This window comes from Neopelma chrysocephalum, unplaced genomic scaffold, assembly GCF_003984885.1.
Source record: "Neopelma chrysocephalum unplaced genomic scaffold, ASM398488v2 Primary Assembly neopelma1_84, whole genome shotgun sequence".
Lineage (NCBI taxonomy): Eukaryota > Metazoa > Chordata > Aves > Passeriformes > Pipridae > Neopelma > Neopelma chrysocephalum.
Genome location: NW_020897746.1, coordinates 1,298,807 through 1,320,231, shown reverse-complemented (window position 1 = coordinate 1,320,231; position 21,425 = coordinate 1,298,807). Strand labels below are relative to the sequence as shown.

The following is a 21,425-nucleotide window of genomic DNA, read 5'->3' as shown; positions in this document are numbered from 1 at the left end:
CCCTCCCACTGCTGGTGCCAGGCAGGTTCTGAGGACTCTGGTACCAGTTACACAACAAGAGCCTTCAGGAGGAACAGAACTTGTATTCCCAGCCTTCAAGTACTGGCACAAATGATGGCTTTTGGTTATTCCAGGGAAAGAGCAGCTGCCAACAAGCTGGTGCGGCGCACGGAGAAGAAGCTGAAGGAGGTGTTCATGCAGGTGGAGGACGAGCGTCGCCACGCTGACCAGTACAAGGAGCAGGTGGGTGGGGGCTGTTCCTCTGAACAGGCCAATAAAACCTCCTTTGGGTAGGAAGGGCTTGTGAAGAATTGTAATGAAAATATCCGAGGGAATCTACCTTGGTGACTAAGCCAGGCCCGGGAGCTCCGTGGTGTTCCCAGCTCAGGGGTGCAGGCTGAGCCTGCAGTGAGGCTGGCGGTGGGGAGGGGTCATGGGGAGCAGCTTTCTGGTGTGATCCCAAGTACTTGGCTTGGTGTTTCAGATGGAAAAGGCCAATGCCAGGATGAAGCAGCTCAAGAGGCAGCTGGAGGAGGCAGAGGAAGAGGCCACTCGGGCCAACGCGTCCCGGCGCAAACTGCAGCGGGAGCTGGATGACGCCACGGAGGCCAACGAGGGGCTGAGCAGGGAGGTCAGCACCCTCAAAAACAGGCTAAGGTGAGTGCCAGCAGGGAGTCATCCCAGCCCGTGGGAGCCCACAGACTCATCCTTGGGGAGCACCCAGCTGGGGAACTGCAGGAGCTCCTGATATGAGGGAATGGGTCAGACTGGAGCCTGCTGGGAACTGAGGACTGAGCCTGGTGAAGCTGCCACAGCACAGGGATATTCTGACAGCTCTTGAGCTCAAACTCTTTGGAGTTTATGTTGGCAGCTTCCCTGGGTCTCTGTAGGTACATGTGACAGAACGTGGCTCAGTTGTGCTCCTCTAGTGGCTGGTTCTGATCCTGTTTTCCCACCTGCACTGGTGGGAGTGTTGCAGCAGTTCTTTGAGAGCAGGTCTCTGGGGTCAGGGTGTGTGTCAGGGACAGGGGGAGGCAGCAGGGCTGGGGCAGCTGCAGCTCACAGGCCATGGCAGGAGGCACAGAGGGGCTGAGCTGCTGGGCCTGGCTCAAGGGTGCTGAGCTGAGCTGAGCTTCACCAAGCAGCTGTTGGAGATTTTGAGAGAACCCACTCTCTTCATTGCTTGGTCTGTGCTTGGTGCTCCTACAGAGACAGCATTTTAAATTATTTGGGACTTGCAAAATTAAGGTGATGGCATAAACCAAGCAGGAATGCCAGAGGTGTTGGAGCACACTGGTGATGGCTCCTGGGGCAGGGGAGAGGTTTGAGACTCCCTGTGGAAATTTTCCCCTTGGGTGACCTGGTGCTGAGCTGCCACATTCCTGTGAGCAGGGAGGGCTGCCAGGGTGACCTCACTGTGACCTTTCAGTACCTGAAGGGGCTCCAAGAGAGCGGGAGAGGGACTTTGGACAAGGGCCTGGAGGGACAGGACAAGGGGAAATGCATTTAAATTGACAGAGAGCAGGGTTAGAGGGGATGTTGGGAAGGAATTCTTCCGTGTGAGGGTGGTGAAGCCCTGGCACAGGTTGTCCAGAGAAACTGTGGCTGCCCCATCCCTGCAAGTGTCCAAGGCCAGGTTGGACAGGCCTTGGAGCAACCTGGGCTAGGGAAGAGCCTTGATTTGAAGCCATATGAGGACACTGAGGGCACTTGGTGTGTTCAGCTGGAGGAGACTGAGGGGAGACCTCATTGCAGTTCCACCTTCCTGGGCAGGGGCAGAGGAGGGGCAGGGACTGAGCTCTGCTCTGGGGGGACCAGGGACAGCAGCCAGGGAATGGCTGGAGCTGTGTCAGGGCAGGCTCAGGTTGGATCTCAGCCAAAGGTTCTTCCCCCAGAGGCTGGTTGGGCACTGCCCAGGCTCCCCAGGGCAGTGGGCACAGCCCCAAGGCTGCCAGAGCTCCAGGAGGGTTTGGCTGATCCTCTGGGGCACAGGGGGTGACTCTTGGGGATGGGCCTGTACAGGGCCAGGAGTTGGACTCGATGATCCTTGTGGGTCCCTTCCAGCTCAGCACGTTCTGGGATTCTTCAGTAGAAGGTGTCCCTGCCCATGGCAGGGGGTTGGGAGGAGATGACCTTTGAGGTCCCATCCAACCCAAACCACTCTGGGATGACTCTGTGGGCTGGGCAGGACCCCCCAGCAATCCCTGCTGTGCTTTGCAGGAGGGGGGGACCCATCACCTTCTCCTCGAGCCGCTCCGGGCGGCGGCAGCTGCACATCGAAGGGGCCTCCCTGGAGCTGTCGGACGACGATGCCGAGAGCAAAGGCAGCGACGTGAACGAGGCTCCGCCCGCCCCCGCCGAGTAGAGCCCCCCCTTTGCATGCAGAGACCTCTCCAGCCCCGCCGGCAGGAGCACAGGACTGTCCTGCCACCAAACTGCCTTGTGGCCCCAAACCTGCCTTACGACCCGTCGGCATGTGCTACAAGGCTCCTTATCATAGGTCAACCATGTCTTAAGGCTCTCCAGCCTCACCACACTGTACCCTGCTTCAGATATAGGTACAACTGCTTTTTTTATATATAGCGAACAACCGGGATCGTCTCTGTTCAGTGCATCTCTTTTTTCCAGATAACTCATTGTAAAGCCATTTTCTAAAAGCATCATGTGAAGGATGAAACTTTTTTTTATCAATCCAGAACCGTCATTCCCAGCGGGTGGGTGGCCGGGACAGACCCCTTGCCATGGCTATGCATGCCTTGTGTCCAGCATCCTTCCAGGCTCCCGGGCTCGCCGGCCCCTGGCTGGGCTGAGTCTCTTGGATCAGTGAAGACCAAACCGCACCTGTATCTTTTCTTTTCTCCTCCTTGTTGTGATCCGCACACAATCCGTGAGTGAACTGTGAAACGGCCTTGGGAAGTGTTAGAGGGAAGTGTAGGGATGAGTGAGTAGTGTCCATTTTTTTAACCTGCAATACCATTTGAAGTGTTCTCAGCACCTGCTCCATCCGTTCGTGTTCATGCAGTCCAGGCACACCCAGGTGGGTCCCCGTCCCCCTGTACAGACCCGTGAGCTCAGAGCCCTCCCTGTAGATATCCAGGCTCCTTTAATGTGAACACCAGTGGGAATTAAACACACAACACAGGCAAAGCTAATTTATTAACGTGAGGCTGAGCCAGGCCGTGGAGCCGAGTGGCTGCACGTGCAGGAGGCTCTGGGACCCCCTGGCAGCCCCCTGGGAGTCCTGCGGGCCCGGGGGGTTTGTGGGGGCCAGGGCTCCCGTGGTGGATGGATGGATGTTGCCTGCCTACGAGTTAACATGCCAGTGGATGTGAATCCTTTTTTTTTGTTGTTGTTTTGTTGTTGTTTTTTTTATTTTGAGCAGTATTACAGTGAGTAGTTAGCGTTCTTTTTGTTGAAATAGCTGAAAACTGACATTACAGAAAGTGCCTTAGACACTACAGTACTAAGACAACGTTACATATATAATTTGCCTATATAACAATGATTTAATGTATTAATTTTGACTGTGCTTCATATCATGTACCTCTCTAGTCCAAGTGGTATTATTGATATTAGTGACAATGAATCAGTGTTAACTAGGAAATTTCCTCTGCCACATGCTCAAAACCCATGGATTTCCCTTTTTTTGGTTCAAAGCTTTAACATCTGTCGCAAAGGTTTTGTTGTGTGTGTTTGGATATTTTTAATCAAACTGGCTGTTGACCACCAGGCGTCTGACTGCAAATATCTTGTTTTCTTGTATACCCATATTTCTAGACAATGATTTTTGTAAGACAATAAATTTATTCATTCTAGATGCGGCCGCCTGCTCTGTTTACTTACTGGAAGAGCTCTCCCGAGGCTGGCATAGACCTTAATAAAGGAGATATGACTGGAAGCTGCCTTTTCCCTTCTTCCTGTTTTATTTGCTTGGGTTTTTTTTTTTCCTTTTATTTTGACCTAAAATACAGCATCAATGGCTGGGTCAGAGCTGAGCCTTTGCCTTTGAAACGCCACTGGAGCACAAAGGGAGCTCAGGGCACAGGCACAGCCCCCCCTTCTGCCTTTAGCAGGGTCTGGGCTCTGTCCAGGGCAGTTCTGGGGGGTCCTGGGGTGGAGAACCTGCCTCAGGGGAAAGCAGAGCTGGAGCAGGAGGGAGGGGCAGCTGAGGCCGAGGGGGGCAGAGCTGCAGGGGCTGGTCCTGGGTGGGGGCTTGGGGCTGGGTCTGGGACCAGGGTGGGCCCTGGGGAGGGGAGTGGGTTAAAAACACGCTGAGGGAATGAGCTGGGGGGGGGGGGGGGGGGGGGGGGCAGCTGGAGGGGGCAGGGGGGGCTGCTGCTCCCACCCTTCCCATGGTACCTGTAGTTCAGGCAGCCTGACTGGGCCCTGGGAGCCTCCCAGCATGGAGGGACTGCTGGGGACAAGGGCTGGTCCCAGGCACGAGCTCCTGGAACCCGAGTCAGTCCTGGGCACCTTTTCCTCAGGTGCTCCTTCCCCTCCCCGGCTGCTGCTCCTCGTGCTGCGGAGGAGCGGGGGCTGAGGAGGGAACGGGCGCTGAGGGAAGGCTGTCCCTGCCTCTGGCAGGGCTGGAGGAGAGAACGAGGCTCTCTGAGCTGGGCATTGCGAGGGGGCACCGCAGGGAGGGTGACCCCGCTCCCCTCAGGGCACTGCCCGCGGGAGGGAGCTGGGCCTGGATCGGTTCAGGATGCTCTGGAAGGAGCTTCCCAGGAGGAACAGGATGTGCTGCCCACTGTGTCCGTAGGGGTTCAGGGCCAGCCTGGGCAGCAGCCCCGACCCTGGGGCGGGCAGGGGAGACTGGAGAGCTGCCCCAGGGCCGGAGCTCCAGCGCCGTGTCCCGGGAGCGCCGGGGCTGGAGCCGATCCCGATATCCCGGCGGCCTGGGAGCGGCAGCACCGGCCCGTGTGTCCGGCACAGCCGCGGGGACAGGGAGGGGCCACAGCTGGGAGGGGATGGAGCTCCCCGGGAAGGGCCCCAGCGCGGCTCCTCTGCAGAGGAAACATCTTCCAGCTGCTCCGAGGAGACAAAAATCCCCGGCTGGCAGCTGGAGCTTCCAACACTTCCCAAGGTTCCTCCCCAAATTAAATATTGACCCCACCGTGTTCCACTGCACCACTGGGGAATTCAGTGCCGGCAGCAGAGGCTGCTCTGGGACAGGTGATTGCTCAGCCCCAGCTCCAGCAGTGGCTGTTCCCACGTGCCCAAACTGAGCTATGGAGCAACATTCCCAAGGGAAGGGGCGTGGGATAACGGGAGCACCTCAGCACTGGCCCCTTCCCTGCACTTGGCAAAAAAACCCTATGGGACAAAATAGAGCCACAGCCACCAGTTCTGCAAAATCCACTGATTCCACATTAAAAGAACTTTATTTTTGGAAGATTACTCTCATTTGTTTTCATTTTTTTGAAACCACATCATGGCTGTGGCACCAGGGTGGAACGGTACATCCTACAGAAACATGCCAGAGAGAGGCTGAATAAATAAAGCTACAAAGCCCAAGTTATGTACAAAGACCTCAGGCAAAGGTATTATGTTTACAAATCTATGTACAATAAAACAAATGTAAACAGTCAAATGCAGCAGAGGATGCACAGGAAGGAAGGACCATACAAACCCTAAGGGCAAAGGGGCACATCCCACCTCCACTGCGGGGCCAATGGTTTTAATCAGCGCTCATCACTAAACCCCCTGGGAGCTGCAGAGCCCCTGAACGTGCTGGACCAGCCCAGAACAGGGAGTTCAGCACCCCCAGCTCCGCCCCCGCTCCCTTCGCTGGTTCAGGCTGAAAACCCACCGACCCCGAGGCACATGGACAGAGAAATCCCACAAATGTGTCGCTTCAAGGACCCACAAGGTCCCACAGTCGCCCAACGCTGTCACAGAACCTGCAGGGGACACTGGACACTCCGGTCCTACACGGGGCAGAGCAGGGGGGGGACGGTCACAGGGTCTGGGGGTTCATGGGCAGTGGGGCAGCTGCAGCAGGGGCTCCCTAATGCTCTCCTGGAGCTGCTGTGGAGCTGTGAGGGGGAGGCCGGGCCAGTGGGGCAGGGCCAGGGGACACCTGAGGGCACAGCACCCGGACACGGCCCTGCCCCGGGGCAGGAGCCACAGGAGAACAGCTCAGCCCTGCCAGCTCCCCCCAGGGCATCTGTGGCATCTGTGCTGCCACCTCCCTGCCCCCGAGGAGCCCGGCCCTGCTGTGTGTGCCCACCTGTGCCACTGGGATGGGCTCCTCCAGCCAGGCCGGCTCCAACACAGTCACTGGGGCAGCCGGGACTGAGACACCCCCCTGGAGCCACTTCCCAGGTGCCAACGCCCCAAGTGCCATCGCCCACCCTCCCCCAGGGCCCCTTTCCAGGGGTCTGAGCCTTCCCGGGAGGGCAGAGCTGCAGGGATGGGGGAGCCTGGACGAGGAGCGGCCAGTGCTCGAGTCAAACAGAGCAGAGAGGAAGCAAAGGGCCGGGGGCTGAGGAGCAGGACTCGCGTGTGCCCCCAAACACAGCCCTGGGAGTGGCAGCTCGTGGGGCACAGAACGTCCACTACAGCGACAGAGAAAACAAACTGTATTGACAGGACGGGGAGGGCCGTGAGCTCGGGGTCTCCTCTCGGGGTCATGTTCCAGCAGGGTGGGAAGGGGGAGGAATTGGGAGCAGTTCTTCTCTTGCTGGGCTGAGAAAAGCAAACACGAGTCCAAGCGCTCCCCCCGCGGCTCATACGCTCAGGGGGAGCATTCCCGGCGCCGAGGACGGTCGGGAGGCTCCCAGCCCGGGGGGCCCTTGGTCAAAGCCGTTCACTGCCCTGGAAACGACAAGAGAGACGCGTCAGGGAGGAGCAGCACAGGGACAGGGCACTGCCCACCTCCCCCTCACCAGCAGCTGAAAAACCGACCCCTCTCCTCCCCCTTCATCCCTGGCAGCCCGGGGAGAGCAGGAGCAGGGCCAGGATATGACCGGGACACGGGTCCCGCCTCCAGCTGCCGGGTGGGTGCCCAGCCCTGGAGCAGGGATGTGCTGGGGACGGGACCAGCCCGGCAGGACAAGTGGCTCCTGCCCAGACCCTGAGCCCTCTGGGTTCTGTGGGTCTGTGCAGCTCAAGGGCCGGGGCCAGCAGCTCTCAGGCTTGTTCCCACCATCAGCTCCCTGTGCCTGTCCCTTCCCTGGCACTCAGTGCCCGCAGTGGGCAGAGGTTCCCGAGGAAGGCACAGTCCCGGGGCTGTGTCACCACGGGCTGTGCCCCAGGGCTGGGGCCGGTGCCACCTCTGTCCCCGTGTCCCTCGGGGCTGGGGACAAAGGCTCTGCCCCGGGAAGGGACAGACACACACACAGAGCTCGTGGTGAAGCCCAGCAGAGCTCCCTCTGTGCTCACTGATCCCACCGGGATGCAGCAGCAGCTCCGGGACCCTCCACCCCCGGGATCCAGGGGCTCCCCCCTCCCCCAGGCTGCTGCTGGAGGTGTGGAGAACCTGATTCCTGGTGGGCTGGGAGAGCAGTGGGTGGGTCTGGCAGCTCTGCCATCTCTGCTCTGTGCTGGCTCTGACAGACCTGTCCAGGGTCACCACCCCCTGAGCTCCCCCCAGCCCGGACACCAGGAGTGATTCCATCCCTGGAGCAGCACATCCACACCCACTGCTGTCCCAGACCAGCACCCTGCTCTAATGTGGGGGTCTGTGGGGGGAACCCTCACACCCCTGAAGGGCAGGGCAGGTCCTGCTTCGATGTCCCACCCTGCAGCACTGTCCCCAGTGTCCCCAGCTCTGCCTGGGCCACCAGCACCCCAGAAGGTGCCACTGGGATGTGTCCTGGCAGAGCTGTTTGTGCAGGGACACTTCAGGAGACAGCCTGGGCTGCAGGGGGAAGGGAGCAGGAAAAGCAGTGTGAGGGCTCTGCTGATGGGGGAAAAGCCCTCCTGGGAGTGGGAGGCTCCAGGCTGAACCTGGAAGGCCACATCCTGCTCAATGCCACTGCTGCCTCAGGGACACATGGCAGTGACCCCAGGGCAGGGCAGGGCTGTTCACAGCATCACACACTGCTCTGGGTGTGAAGGGACCTTAAAGGCCACTCAGTTCCAACACCCCTGCCATGGGCAGGGACACCTTCCACTAGACCAGGTTGCTCCAAGCCCCGTCCAACCTGGCCTTGGACATTTCCAGGGATGGGGCAGCCACAGCTTCTCTGGGCAACCTGTGCCAGGGCCTCCCCACCCTCACAGGGAGCAATTTCTTCCCAATATCCCATCTAACCCTGCCTCTGGCAGTTTGAAGCCATTCCCACGCTCCCTTTAGCACAGCACACCATTCCCATGCAGCTGATGTTCCCTGCTGACCTTGCTCCTCCTGGGTCAGGGTCCCAGAAACCCTTCCAGCACAGCCAGGAGGGTGCTGCCAGTGCAGGGGCAGTTCCCAAATCCTCCCAGAACAGCAGGTGAAGAGCTAAAAGCTCACTGCTTGCTAGCAAGGACAGATTCACACCCTGAGCCAGGCTGCTCTTGTCCCTCTCTGGCTGAAACATCCACACCCCAGCACCAGATCAGAGCAGGGAGAAACTCCCTTTCTCACCTCCTCCTCACTCAGCTGGAAACTTCAGCTCCCATTTGAGTGTTGCTCTGCTACAGTTCCAAGGCAAACCCCTCCCTGCCTGCAGTGAAGAGCTGCTGGAGAGGCTGGGGGACAAATGTATTTCCCTGTTCCTGTTTGGATGAAGGGCACAGAGCCAACCTGATCCCAACATGACTCTGCAAATGAGTTACCGGCTGGAAAACACCTCTGCCAAGTAGGACAGGGAGAAAAAACCCACCACAGAAAAGCCAACACCAAACAGGATTAAAGTGTCCATGTGGAAAGGGCTGGAGAACAGTGCCAGCCACCAGCAGGAGCCGGGAAGTGTTTGAGGAGTCACGGTGAAGCTCCGTGGATTTGCCACATTCCCTGCACTAAATGCAGAGCCACCCTGGGACAGTGCCTGGGGCTGCAGCTCAGCCAGGCCAGCACTGGCAGCTCCTGCCATGGCACAGCGGGATGGGCAGCTGGGCAGGGCCACTGGTCCCCTCTGAGCCCCCAGCAGGTGCCACCAGGTCCTTGTGGTGCCCCCCAGCCCAGGCAGGAGGGGACACGTCCCCACAGGGCTCAGCCACTGCCTCCACAGCCCCCTGCCACCTCTGTGCCCCTGGCACCCCCCTGTCCCTGCCACCCCATGCCCCTGGCACCCCCATGTCCCTGTCACCTCCCTCTGCCACCCCCATGTCCCTGGGCACCTCTGTGTCCCTGCCAGCCCTCTGTCCCTGCCACCCCGTGCCCCTGGCACCCCCATGTCCCTGTCACCTTCATCTGTCACCCCCCAGTCCCTGCCACCCCATGCCCCTGGCCCTCCCACATCCCTGTCACCCCTGTGTTCCTGCCACCTTTGTGTCCCTGTCCCCCCCATGTCCCTGCCACCTGCTGTTCCCCTCTCTGTCCCCACAAATCTGAATCCATCCCTCAGGTGTGCCTGTGCCAGGGATGGGCAAACCCAGCAGCACAAACTGCTCAAACACTGCTGGGTTTGGGGCCCAGCTGCTCCCAAACTGTGCCCTGGGACACCTTCCTGTCCCTCCTGGCTCTGCAGGTGCTTCTCCCTCGGGGTGGTGACACTTCTCTGCCCCCTCAGCTCCTGCACAGGGATGTGTTTCACAGCTTGGGTGCCTCTCCCACCTCCAGAGGCTCCCAAACAAGCCATGAAGGCACCAGAGGATCAGCACAATAGAATCATGGGCTGGCTGGGGTTGGAAGGGACCTTGAAGATCATCCATGGGCAGGGACACCTTCCAGTAGCCCAGGTTGCCACACAGACATGACCAGATGCCACACAGACATTCCAGAACCCTGCTTAAGTCACAAATAATCCAGTGATGCCCCAAACAAGAAGGGCACAGAGCCCCAGAGCAGGGCCAGGCCAGCAAGGGCTGTGAGCACTGAGTGTCCCCAGTGTCCCCCAGCACGGGGTGTGGAGAGCTCCCAGCACTGCACTGCACACAGAAACCTCCTGCTGAAGGTGGGAAAGGTGAAAACCCTATTTAGAAGCCTTTTGAGATTTCTCCATTGTTTGCTAATTAAAAAATGAAAGCAGGAAGGCAGCTCCCCCCAGGAGCCCCTTGCCTGCAGGGCTCAGCACATCCCACCAGCCCAAACCTGCTCTGGGGGCAGAAATAAAGGTAAAGCAGCACCTTGGATGTGCTGGGGCACAGGAAAAGGCACCAAACAGCAGCAGCAACTGGGGGATACTGGAAGGTGGCACTGGGGCTGAGCTGAGGGAGGTCTTACCCAGCCTTGGATTTCTGGTGGCAACATGAAAACACACAAAAAAAGGAAAGAAATCGGCATTGCTGCAGTGAGAACCAGAGTGAAGGGAAATTAAAACACCTTAAACAGAGCAACTGTTAAAAATAACCAATAAAATGTCCTGCCTGAGCTCCCAGAGCTGGGAAGAGAAGCCCTTGTGCTTGGTCTCCAAGGTCTCAGATGGGAGGAGCTGCACAGAGAACAACCCTCAGGGATTAACCCCAACCTGGTCCCTCTCCTGCTTCTCCCCCATCCCTGTCCCTCAGACCCACCCCAGGACACTCTGTGATGTGCCCCTGCTCTGGGCTTCCCAAGAAACCAGGCTCCAGTGCTCCAAACAGAGGCAGAAGCAGCTGGAAATGGCCCTGCAGTGGTTCCTGGTGGATGTGTCTGACTCCTTGTCCCTACAGTGCCATGGGCTCTGTGCCCATTTCCAGCCACAGTCTCTGCCCTCATTGCTAATGACAGATTTTGATTCATTAAACAGCATTTCAAAGCTGTTTTGTACTTGGCACCTGATCTCCAAGACTCCCTCAACTCCAAGTATCCACCAAAACCTCAGCAGAAGATTCCCCTGGAGCTGAACAGCCCGGCCTGGAGGGTGAATGGAGCTGGTCAGAGCACACTTGGAGAGCAGAGCCACAAGAAAACCAGAGGAAAAGTGAGTTTTGAGACAAGTCAGGGCTCTAACACACATCTCCTCCTCTCCTGGGCAGCAGCAACAGCACCAGGAGGTTGAGGAACCCCCAGAAGAGATGTGAGAGGAGGAGGAGGAGACTGGCAGGAACCTGCCCTTGTTGACAGCACAGGGAACCCTCCACACCTCCTCCAGAGGCAGGGAAGGGACACCAGCCTGGCCTTTGTCACTGCAGGTGGGGCTGTGAGCCCTGTGTGCAGGACCCCCATCCCCAGAGGCCTGGACCTGCCCAGCCTTGTGGCACATCTGTGCTTCCAGCTGCTTCCTGCTGCTTCCAGCTGCCAGGGCTGTGCTGGGCAGGACTGCTGACATGGAGCAGGGGCACTGCTGTCCCTCCCCACACTGTCCTCCCCCTCTCCAGCCCTTGTTTGCCTTCCCTTCAGCCAGAAGCACATCACCCACACATCAACAAGTCCAGAGCCACAAAATGCTGAAGGAAAACCACAACCAAAGGGCAAACTTTGAAGATGAACTCCATCAACAGCAGCAACACTTCCCTCTGTGTCCCTGCTGTGCCCAGTTCAATCAGAATCATGCAGGTACTTGAAGTATTAATTAGATCAAGAAAGCAGCAGCACTCAGGCTTATGTTTGCAACAGGTCACAGCACCAGAGAGGTTTATTTAAAGTCAGGAGAAGGAGAGATTACAGCCTTGGGCTTTGATCAGGGCCTATTAGTGTGTGACACTAAGAACTACCTCGTGCAGTTAGCAGAGCCCAGCTCTGCCCCCCAAGCCCCAGGTTACAGAACATGCAGCAGATCAGTGCAAATGAATTCATTTACCCATGACCAAGGTGGGGAATATGACCTTTTCACGCCTAGTGGAGAGAAAGGGAAAGTTTATGTACACAAAAAAGACATTCCTGAGCATAACCCTTGATGCAGGAACTGGGGCAAAGCAAAGGTGTTAAACTAAACCTCAGCAAACCTTTGACCTCTGCTTAGGGAGACCCTGCTCTGCACAGGCACATTACAGGATTACTCACCTGAGCTGGCCACAGTTCCCTCTTTTCCAGGGAAACTTTTTATAGGGTGGACCAGGGACCCAAAGAAGAGCCAGAATTCCCAGCCTGGTGTACACAGAGCAGGGCTGTGGGTAACAGATACACCCACTTGCTTCATGGCACTGCTGCAAGTGTGCAAGAAGCTCCTCACATTCAAACTGCAGCTTGTTTTATTAAAACAAAGCCCAACTGATTCAGATAAATAACTAAGAACAAACATCAACTCCAAGGACTTTGGCATTCAAGAGTGCAGAGAAGGGGAACAAGGAGTTGATGCCCTGAGGAACAAGCACCCCAGTGCCAGGACTCTGCAGGGCCCTTCATGGCCAGAGCTGTTTTGTTCCCAAACTGGACTGACTTTAATAACCAATTAAGAACAATTACAACAGCAAAAAGCTCAAATATCTATCCAAGAACATCTCCAGGTGCTGTTCTGCCATTCCCTGGCACCTGGACAGAAGCAGCACGTTCCTGAAGGAACAAGTCTGCAGGGAACTCATCTCACACTAGACACTGGGGAGCTGGAATAAAGTAGGGAAGTCCTGACTCTTCCAGTTCTCCAGCAAAGCTCTGGAGCAAGCCCTGCTGTCATCCCCTACAGCACTGCTGCCCTGTTCCAGCTCCTGCCCAGCTCCACTCGGAGGGCAAAGAGCAGGGGCTTGACAAGAGCTGGAGACTCCTCCAACACTTTAACCAGCAGAATGGCAGAGGAAGAGAAGCAAACAGAGCCGTAAGGATGGGGCTGAGGTACCTCTGCCCCAACCCCACCACCCAACAACCATCTGCTCTGCAGGCAGAGGCTGCAGCTTGGGTCACATCTACAACCATGTGAGGCTGGTTCAGGGTCCAGCACCACTCAGGGGCAGGGAGGAGAGTGCAGGGGATTAGAGGGGGAGGGAAGGGCAGAGGGAAGGGCAGGGCTCCCCTCAGCCCCTTGTGCCCACCCAGCATGGCCTGAGCTCAGCCACTGCCCTGCTGGGCCCCACGGGCTGACCCCACATGGGGACAGCTCAGTGCAGCCCCCAGTGCCACAGAGCAGGGAGCTGCACACACTGCCAGCACCTCAGGGGCACAGCTGGGACACCCAGGGGAGCAGGAGCCAGTGGGAGGGACAGCCCTGGGCCACCCACCCTGCTGGGCCAGCACACAGGGGTGCAGAGGACAAGGACAAGCTACTGCTTTCCAAAATCTGAGCACTGAGTGCAGAATTCACCCCCCAGAAAGGGTGAGCTCTGAGCAGCACAGCACTTGTGGGTGTTTCTCCATTTGTGCATAGAACCTTCTCTTAATTACTTTCTATCCTTCCTCTTTGGGTGTGGACGTTTTCCAGCTGAACTGTCTGCAGTATTGCTGTTTATACAGGAAAGAGAATCCCAAATCTTCAAAGGTGAGGGAATAAATACGGCAAAACTCCATGGAGCAGAGGTATCACCACCCTGCACACACACCAAGGGACAGCCCAGAAGGAACACAACACCCTGTCCCCTCTCCTGCAGGCCCAGCAGTGCAGGGAGCTGCATGCTGCCAACACTGATCTCATGTTCCAGGGAATCCAGTTCACTTTTTTTTTTTTTTCTTCCAATTCAAGGAGTGTGGCTTGGCCAGTGAGGAACTGGCAGAAAAGGAGAGGAAGGGGATGAAGGACTGCTTTGAGTGCTACCAAAGGTCTGGGCTGCAGTAAGCAGGACTAACCCAGACACACTTGTGTGGCTGAACTGATTATCTTGCAGGGTCTCCAGCAACTTGCACATGAGCCCATCAGTCATTTCCACCCCTTTTCCTGCCCAACAACACCCACCTCTGCTGCAGCTCCTTCAGGAGCCAAGGTTTCTAAGCCTTTTTCAGCCACAACCTGCTCCTGCTGCAGGCACCAGCACAGATAACAAGGGTGATGACAACGTGGGTAATTCAGAGTGACCCCCAGCCCACAGGGCAATCAGCTGAGTGATCCCACCACACTCAATTCAGCCCTGTTGCCTCCTCAGAGCTGCCTCAATCCCTCCCCAGCAGGGCCTGCCAGCACTGGGGGGCTGCAGGGCCCCCTCAGCACACTCACAGCCCCTAAGGTCTGATTTGCACGTGACAATGACTTTGTTAAATCTCCAAACTCTTCCCTTCCAAACAGCAGTGGCTCCAAAAGCCCTGAATGCCAGTTTGTAAGATGCAGCTCTGCCTGCCCCCACACGCAGTGGAGTCAGCTGAGGAGGTGGCTGTAGGAAGCTGTCTGGCTCTCTTCAGACTGGCAACAGCTCATCTCATTCTCTAAAATAAATGTAGGATTGAGCATGTCCTGACTATTAGCATTAAACTGCACTGGGGTGAGGTTTAACATGGAATATCACCACGGTGCAGGGAGCAGGGAGGGTGTTTTGCCCCCAGTACCACTGTGCTTTTCACCCTCATACACCCCTTGTGCTCCCAGGAACTGGGGAAAATCCTCCTGTGGAACCACTTCCCAGGATCCCAGAGGAAGCTCTGACCACGGGCAAGTCACATGAGGTAGTTTTTCCTATGCAAGCAGTTCCTGTCACCCCCCAGCAGCCACAATTACACCATCAGTGACGTTTATCTCTTCCCCTAATGCAGAGGGAAGTGAGCACCCAGGGCTCCACCCTGCAAGTGAACACTCCTGCCTGCCCTCAGCTGTGCCAAGGGAACCCCCACATCCCCAGAGCACACCAGGAGCTATGGCAACTCCAGCCCTGCTTCCCTGAGATGGCAACTCCAGCCCTGCTTCCCTGAGATGGCAACTCCAGCCCTGCTTCCCTGAGATGGCAACTCCAGCCCTGCTTCCCCGAGATGGCAACTCCAGCCCTGCTTCCCCGAGATGGCAACTCCAGCCCTGCTTCCCCGAGATGGCAACTCCATATCTCCTTCCCCGGGATCCTCTCAAAGGCCACACTCACCACTAGCAGGTTTTCTGCCTGGGGTTTGGTTTTACAGCCACCAAAGATGAGGCAGCAGCAGGACAGAACAGGCAGTGCCACCCCACCAGCTGAGACGACCACATTTGCTTTTCTCTTTGCTTTCCAGAAATCAGCACCGGCACCTTCCCTGTGCCCTGGAGACTTTGGCCCCATGGATTATTTGTCCTATAGGATGGAAGCTGTGGTGGGCAAGGACAAGACAAGAAGAAGTCCTGCTGAAATGCAGTTCCCTGCAGGGCAGGGCTGTCCCTCACTCACCCTTTGTCGAAGAAGGAGGTGTGCCCTGGGTGTGGGTACTTGGTGCTGTTGCTGCTCATCACGGCGCTGTTGACGTTCCCTGAAATGTAGGATTTCCGTGACGCCTGGTCCTTTGCAAAATTCCTGCAAGCAGCTAATTTGGATTCTAAGGCCTGTGAAAGGGGAGAAAAAATAATGTCAAAACAATAAAACCACTAGGAGGAAGTATTTTGCTGACGGAGGTGAGGCTGTGCCACGACCTCGGGATGGCCATGATCAGGACTCCAGTGTGATCACCTTTGGCAAAAAAATGGGAACAAAGCTGTCATTTCCTCTGTCACCCAAACCACAAAGGAAACACACAGATGCTGATGCAGACTGCCAGGCATTACTCAGCTCCATGAGGGCTCAGATTTTAGAACATATGAACCTTGAAATAATTACCCAAGATAAGGGAGCCAACTCCAGCAGAAGTTACCAAAGCCCTTCCCTTGGCAGCTGCAGTGAGGCTGCCATGAGCTAATCTGAGCCTAAAGCAGAATTCTCAGCTTTCCAGAGGGACTGTGTATTTGAGAAGTTGATTTTTTCACCAGGACAATTTCTCCTGGCATTTCTTTCTCAATCTTGGCCTGCAAACCAAAGCCAGTTTGTAAAGCTCCACTGCCACACCTCAGAACAGAGGGGTCAGGACAAAGCAAAGGCAGCAGCTGAGCCATGGTCTTCCATCTCTGCACTTCCATCTCTGATACTTCCAAGCAATCCTGGTGAGATCTTTTCCCCCTGTATAAAGTGATCTGCCTCATCCACTGACTCCTGGCAGGAGGAAGAGCAACAATCCGATTCCCTCCTTCCCTGCAGAACATCACCTGCCCTTCCTGCCACTATCCCAGACTGAGGCTTATCCTGAATGTCCATCTGGTCTGGCAGAAGGTCCTTACTCTTTACATCCCCTGTGCATGGAGCAAATCCATGGACTGGAGACTAAAATTTGTCTCCAAAAACGTGGGGTTCAGACCCATTCCACAAATATTCCAATGACAGGTCACTGAAGTGCTGCCACAGGTAAGTGAGCACTGTACACTCTCCTAGGAATCCATGGAAGCTTCCTTAGGGAATATGGGCTATACAGGCAGCTACAGACAATCCCTGTCTCTGGGTGACACAGCACCTGTCACTGCCCACTGGGATCTGGGCCAAGTGATTCCCTGTCTCAGCTGCGAGCAGGAAAGCTGAGGGGAAAATTCCTGCAGAGACAGGGAGTCTGAGGCTTGGGATGAGGCCCAGCCAACCCCAAACAGGTCCTGAGCATCCTATAATTGTTGGTAAGCAGTGCCTGGGCTGGAGCTGTGTGTCAGTGGCTGTGTGAGGCTGGGAAGGAAGCATGCTTATTTGGCATTTCCTGTCCTTGCAGAGTAATCATATGGGATTGTGGTTAAGCTCCCTAAATCCCCTGCAGACTCTTACTCACAATGATCCCCTTTTAAACATGTCACTCTGTAACCCAGAGCTGTCCTGCTGCCCTTTCAAACCCAGGACAGGCTCACTGGCTCCAAAAGGCAGCAGCAAAGGCAGTTTTTCATTCCCAACTTTGCTAAAACAACTGTCTGCACTGCAGCTCCTGCCCAGCTCAGGGTGGTTACACACACCGGGCAGAGCCAGCACTGAGCCTGGCCCTGCTCCCACTCCAACACAGCCCCTGAGGCTCATCAGCCAGCTCCTCAGAGCTCAAAACTCATGTCTTTGTCCAGCTGAAAACCCTGAACAACACTGCAGCAGATGTTTAAACCACTTCTTCCCTGCTTACAGCAGTAATCCCTTTAAAGGCTCATGCATTTCACTTCCCCACCAACTACAGATGGGAGCATTTGGCTTTCTCCCGATTTATTTTCTCACTTTCTTACCAAAGCTTTCTAGGTGGTTTTTTTAATTTTCATTTTAGTTTTCAATACCTCTGCCCAGAAGAGGAGATCTCACATGAGGAGACCCTGATCTCAGGTGTCAGCAGGCACTCAGAGCCTGAGGGAGAGGGAGCTGCAGGCCCCAGCTGAGGTCAGAACAAGCAGCTGACAGTGCCTAACCCTGTACCCTCGTGTCCTTGAGAAACTTTTAACCCCAAATATGAATTTAATCACCCCCAAACTGGCATCAGAACTCGCTTTACAAATCAAAATAATATAAAAAATTATAACAAACTAAACACAATGTGGATGATTTGGAAGGTACAGCACGAGCTCAGCACAGGCCAAGGCTGTGACTGAGCACAAGGACAGAAGCCCCAGGGAGAGCCCAGAGCTGCAGTTCAGAGCACTCACCCCCACTTTCCGTAGCAGATCTCCCACAATGTTGAGTGCAGATATTCTGGCTGAAGGAGTGAGTGGGCTGGTACCAAACCCATTTGGTATAGCTGCAAACACAGACACGTTATTCCATGCTCCACTCCCCCACAGTTCAGGGTTTTTAAAAAAATTAAATAAATCAACTTCTACATGAAAAAAAGGTTAAATCTAAAATCCTGCTGCAGACACTTGATACAATTACCCCACAATAACTGCACGATCACCAGCCATGGAAAAATGCTAGAGCTTAATTCCTGCCCACTGCCCTCGTTCCCAGCAGCCCCACATGCAGAGTTCATGCACTCTCCATCTGCAGGGCTACTGACCACAATCCATCTAATCCAGCCAGAGCTCCTGCTGGAATCTGCTCCTTCTCATTTGAAAAATAATGTATTAATCTCTGAGACTGTCCTGAGCCTTCCAGAGGGGGAAGGGGACTGGACTAACATCCCACTGCCTCAGGGAGAAAACAGCACCCCCCAAGAGTCAGTGTGGGAACAGAGACTCTGGAATTCCTGACACCCTTCACCCACCACCCGGAGCAGGAATATCAGTCACTGCATTTCCCTGCAATCCCAAATATCCTCAGCGCTCCACTGCAGCACCCACTGCACAGTGCAAACCCCTGCCCCCACAAAAGCAATATCTGAGCTTCATTGCCCTTCTTTTCCATGCTTTTTCCATGCTCTTTTCCTTTTTTTCCTACTCCTTAAATGCACCTGATGGTGTCCTGGGATTTAAACACAGGTGTGGGATCCCCCTATCCCCACACCCACATTCCCTGTGGAGCACCATGGTTTGTCAGCAGGCTGGACATCCTGCCAAACACCCAGGCACAGCTCCTGGGAATGGTACCTTTGGGGGAAGGAAAATTATTTTCTGATCCTTTTCCAACAGGTGTGGCTGGCAAGGAGAGAGAGGCCTGGACAGCTGAATCCATCTTCTCACAATCCAGAGTGGGAGAGCTGGGAGCTGATTTTCGGGTCACCTCTTGCTGTCTTTCCCTCACTGCCAGCTCCTGCCTTAAGTCTGGGGATGGAAAAAAGGAAAAAATCCACAAAAAACATATATTAGAGACTGATTTCTCTCACAAACACTCTCTCTGTTCATTTGGGACAGAGGAAGAGGAGACACTTGGCAGCAATCCTGGATTAACTGGATTCTCCAGCAGTGGGGACACCCCTGAGAACAGTCACAGCCCAATCCCACCCCTTCCCATCCCAGCTGGGAGCAGGGAGGGAGCAAACAGCCCTGCCTGGCCCAGGGAGCTGTGTGGTCCCTGGGATCATGGCAGGTGACTTTCCCTCAGGAATTTTCCCCATTTGCAGTGTGAGCTCCATGGAAAGAGTGTTACAAAAACTGCAGCTGGACACAAATGCTGCAGCTGGGCCACACTCAGCTCCTGCTCCAGGAGAGGCTGCAAAAACCAGAGGAATGACCTATCCCTGTGTTTCCAATTCCTATCTTATTCTCCCAGTTAATAATCCACAGAATTCCACACCAGCCAAAGACAGTCCAAGGGTTGCACCCAGTTTTTGATGCCTTGACAAGTGGAAGAGCAGACTGGAGAGCCTGGGTAGTCCAAAGGACAGGCTGGAGATCAGCAAAGCCAGGCTTTCCTCTCACCTCCTCCCCAGACTGCAGCTTATCCCTACCCTGTACCTTCCCATTTCCACATTTTTTGCTACAAAGGGCATCCAGCACAGCTCAACAATGGGTCTGTAAATCCTTAGAAGGGTCTAGATGCAAAAAAAGATCACAAGGGAGTTGTTCCTATTTGTTCCAGTTGTTCCTGAAGTTTCCCAGACCTCTTATTCCTTGCCTTAATCTGCTACAACGTGCAAGAGCAAAATTAACTACACATTACAGCTTTTAAGCTGTCACAAATATTTAGAACTGTTTTTAGGTAAAACAGCAGAACTGAAATGAAAATCTGGTCCCACAGCAGAGGATCTGAGGCTGTTCAATCAGAAATGTCATCTTTCAGTTTGACATTTTACCAGTTCTTTTAGTGGCTACTGTTCCTGCTTGCTGTCAGGGGGAACAACAAGCAGCTTTGCTACACTAACAAATGCTAAAAATTTCCAAATGACTCATCTAAAAAACAAGATGTCTTTTTGGCTGATTATTCCAGTGTTCTAGAACACAGTCCCCTGGGTTTTGCTGTTTTTTCCAGTATTATTGCCCTGACCTCAAATGACAAGACATATATTTCTTCAGAAATATTTACATTTTGTAAAACTTTACACATTGGAAAACTTGCCTCTTGATACTTATTACAAAAACCCCTGTGCTTCCAATAAAGCTTTTAATTTCTGGGGCACAAACTTGGTTCAAAGAGGTTCACAGCAAAAAATCCCATCCTGTCCAGGTGAGTTTTCTTACACTTTTCTTACACTCAAGCCCAGGCCTGAACTGAGGAATTATTTTAGAAAGTTTCTCTTGGGAAATAAAGTTGAAAACCACTAATCTCTGAACTTATTAATGGCTGGCACAGGATTATGAGCAGATCATCTCCATTATCAGAGAAATCAGTTTTCCCCAATCATTAAAAAGCATTTCCCCAGGATCCTCAATGTGAAATCCATTGGGGAATTACCAATTCCTGCTCATATCCCAGAACACTACCCCAACCATCTCTGATCTCACAGGTCTAAACACAGCCTTTACTGGAATATCTTAAATAAACCAGGAGATTTCCAAGGGGTTTAGAAGGAACACAGGAGACAGGATTTTTCAGGACAGTTACTTAATCATTTATCCTGTATTTCCCTGACATTTCCTGTGCTTGCCCTTCCTACACAAGGCATAAAACCATAACAAAAAGGAACTTTCAAAGCACATTTCCTCAATTCTATGATATCTGTGGAACAGAGTATTTTTGTACTCACCTGTGTTAAAATCCTGAATTAATCTGATATTAATTCTGCCCCATGTGAGGAAATTTTTCCTCTTGACTACACAACACATTTAAAAACTATACTGTTAATAATATCTAATGTATCCAGTTCAAGTTTATCATGTGAGGCTTTCCAGAAACATGAGCTTTGGTTGCTACACATCTCTTTCAGCAAAGCAAGACACAGAACTAACCAGACAAGCCTTACCTCTTGCTTCATCCTTTAATCTCTGTACAGAAACCAGCAATGACTCCTTGTCATCCAGTTCACTTTCTAAAAATGCATTTCTCTCAATAGCTTGGTTCAGCCTCTGTTCAAAGTCTTCCAATGAAACTATTGTTGCCCTAGAAACAAAATCCAGAATATTGGGTTGTTCAGCTCAGACAACATAAAAGTGTATTCAGAAACATAATAGAGGAAAAATGTTAGCAGGGCCTGCAGTCACACTGAGCATTTGAAAGCCATGGAAATGCTGCTTAGAAAGGACTAATCAACTCCAATGAAACAGGAGAAAAAGATGAAAAGAACATGATAGCATCTGGCTCTCAGGGATGTACCAGAGGTGTGGGAAAGAGCCAGTCCTGTGCACCCATCCCCATTTTTCCCAAGCCATGATCCAAAGCTGTACATTTAATAAAGCAGAGCTCTGGGCAGGCAGAGCCCAGTGTGGAAAGCAGAGCACTGGGACATTACCTAAGAGCCAATTCCTTCCAAACTCCGTCAGAAGTCAGGCATGAGCCTGGTGGAAACCAGCTCAGCTCTCAGATCTTTGTTCCCAGATAGCCAGAGGCTCATTCCTGCTCTCCCTGAATCAATGGCAGAATTCCCATTCAGCAAAAGGGAAGCATGACCTACTCCCAAACTGGGCGTTTCCAGAGCAGCCTGTTCATCCCAGGCCTTACAAAGGCCAGGATTGTTCCCTACAGCTGCTCTGGAAGGGACCAGGAGACTCCTTTGGCCTGGTTTGTTTAAAAGGGACTATGTAAAGCAT

General features: G+C 54.2%; 2 protein-coding genes across 9 annotated transcripts in view; one reads left to right on the top strand and one right to left on the bottom strand.

Moving 5' to 3' along the window:
- Window positions 1-3,904, top strand: part of MYH10 (myosin heavy chain 10) — a 99,235-nt gene extending 95,331 nt beyond the window's left edge. For 3 of the 4 annotated variants that reach the window (XM_027691976.1, XM_027691974.1, XM_027691975.1), the window contains 3 exons: window positions 135-243; window positions 485-657; window positions 2,221-2,365. In XM_027691976.1, the coding sequence (XP_027547777.1) occupies window positions 135-243; window positions 485-657; window positions 2,221-2,365 (427 nt within the window). Of the gene's footprint in view, window positions 1-134; window positions 244-484; window positions 658-2,220 lie in introns of all 4 variants that reach the window. The other variant, XM_027691973.1, reaches the window with a different exon arrangement.
- Window positions 3,905-5,350: 1,446 nt separating this feature from the next.
- Window positions 5,351-21,425, bottom strand: part of NDEL1 (nudE neurodevelopment protein 1 like 1) — a 28,288-nt gene continuing 12,213 nt past the window's right edge. For 4 of the 5 annotated variants that reach the window (XM_027691501.1, XM_027691505.1, XM_027691504.1 and 1 more), the window contains 5 exons: window positions 20,642-20,778; window positions 18,390-18,563; window positions 17,511-17,602; window positions 15,220-15,371; window positions 5,351-6,819 (listed from right to left, as the gene is read on the bottom strand). In XM_027691501.1, the coding sequence (XP_027547302.1) occupies window positions 6,732-6,819; window positions 15,220-15,371; window positions 17,511-17,602; window positions 18,390-18,563; window positions 20,642-20,778 (643 nt within the window). In that variant the 3' untranslated portion in view covers window positions 5,351-6,731. Of the gene's footprint in view, window positions 6,820-11,813; window positions 11,849-15,219; window positions 15,372-17,510; window positions 17,603-18,389; window positions 18,564-20,641; window positions 20,779-21,425 lie in introns of all 5 variants that reach the window. The other variant, XM_027691503.1, reaches the window with a different exon arrangement.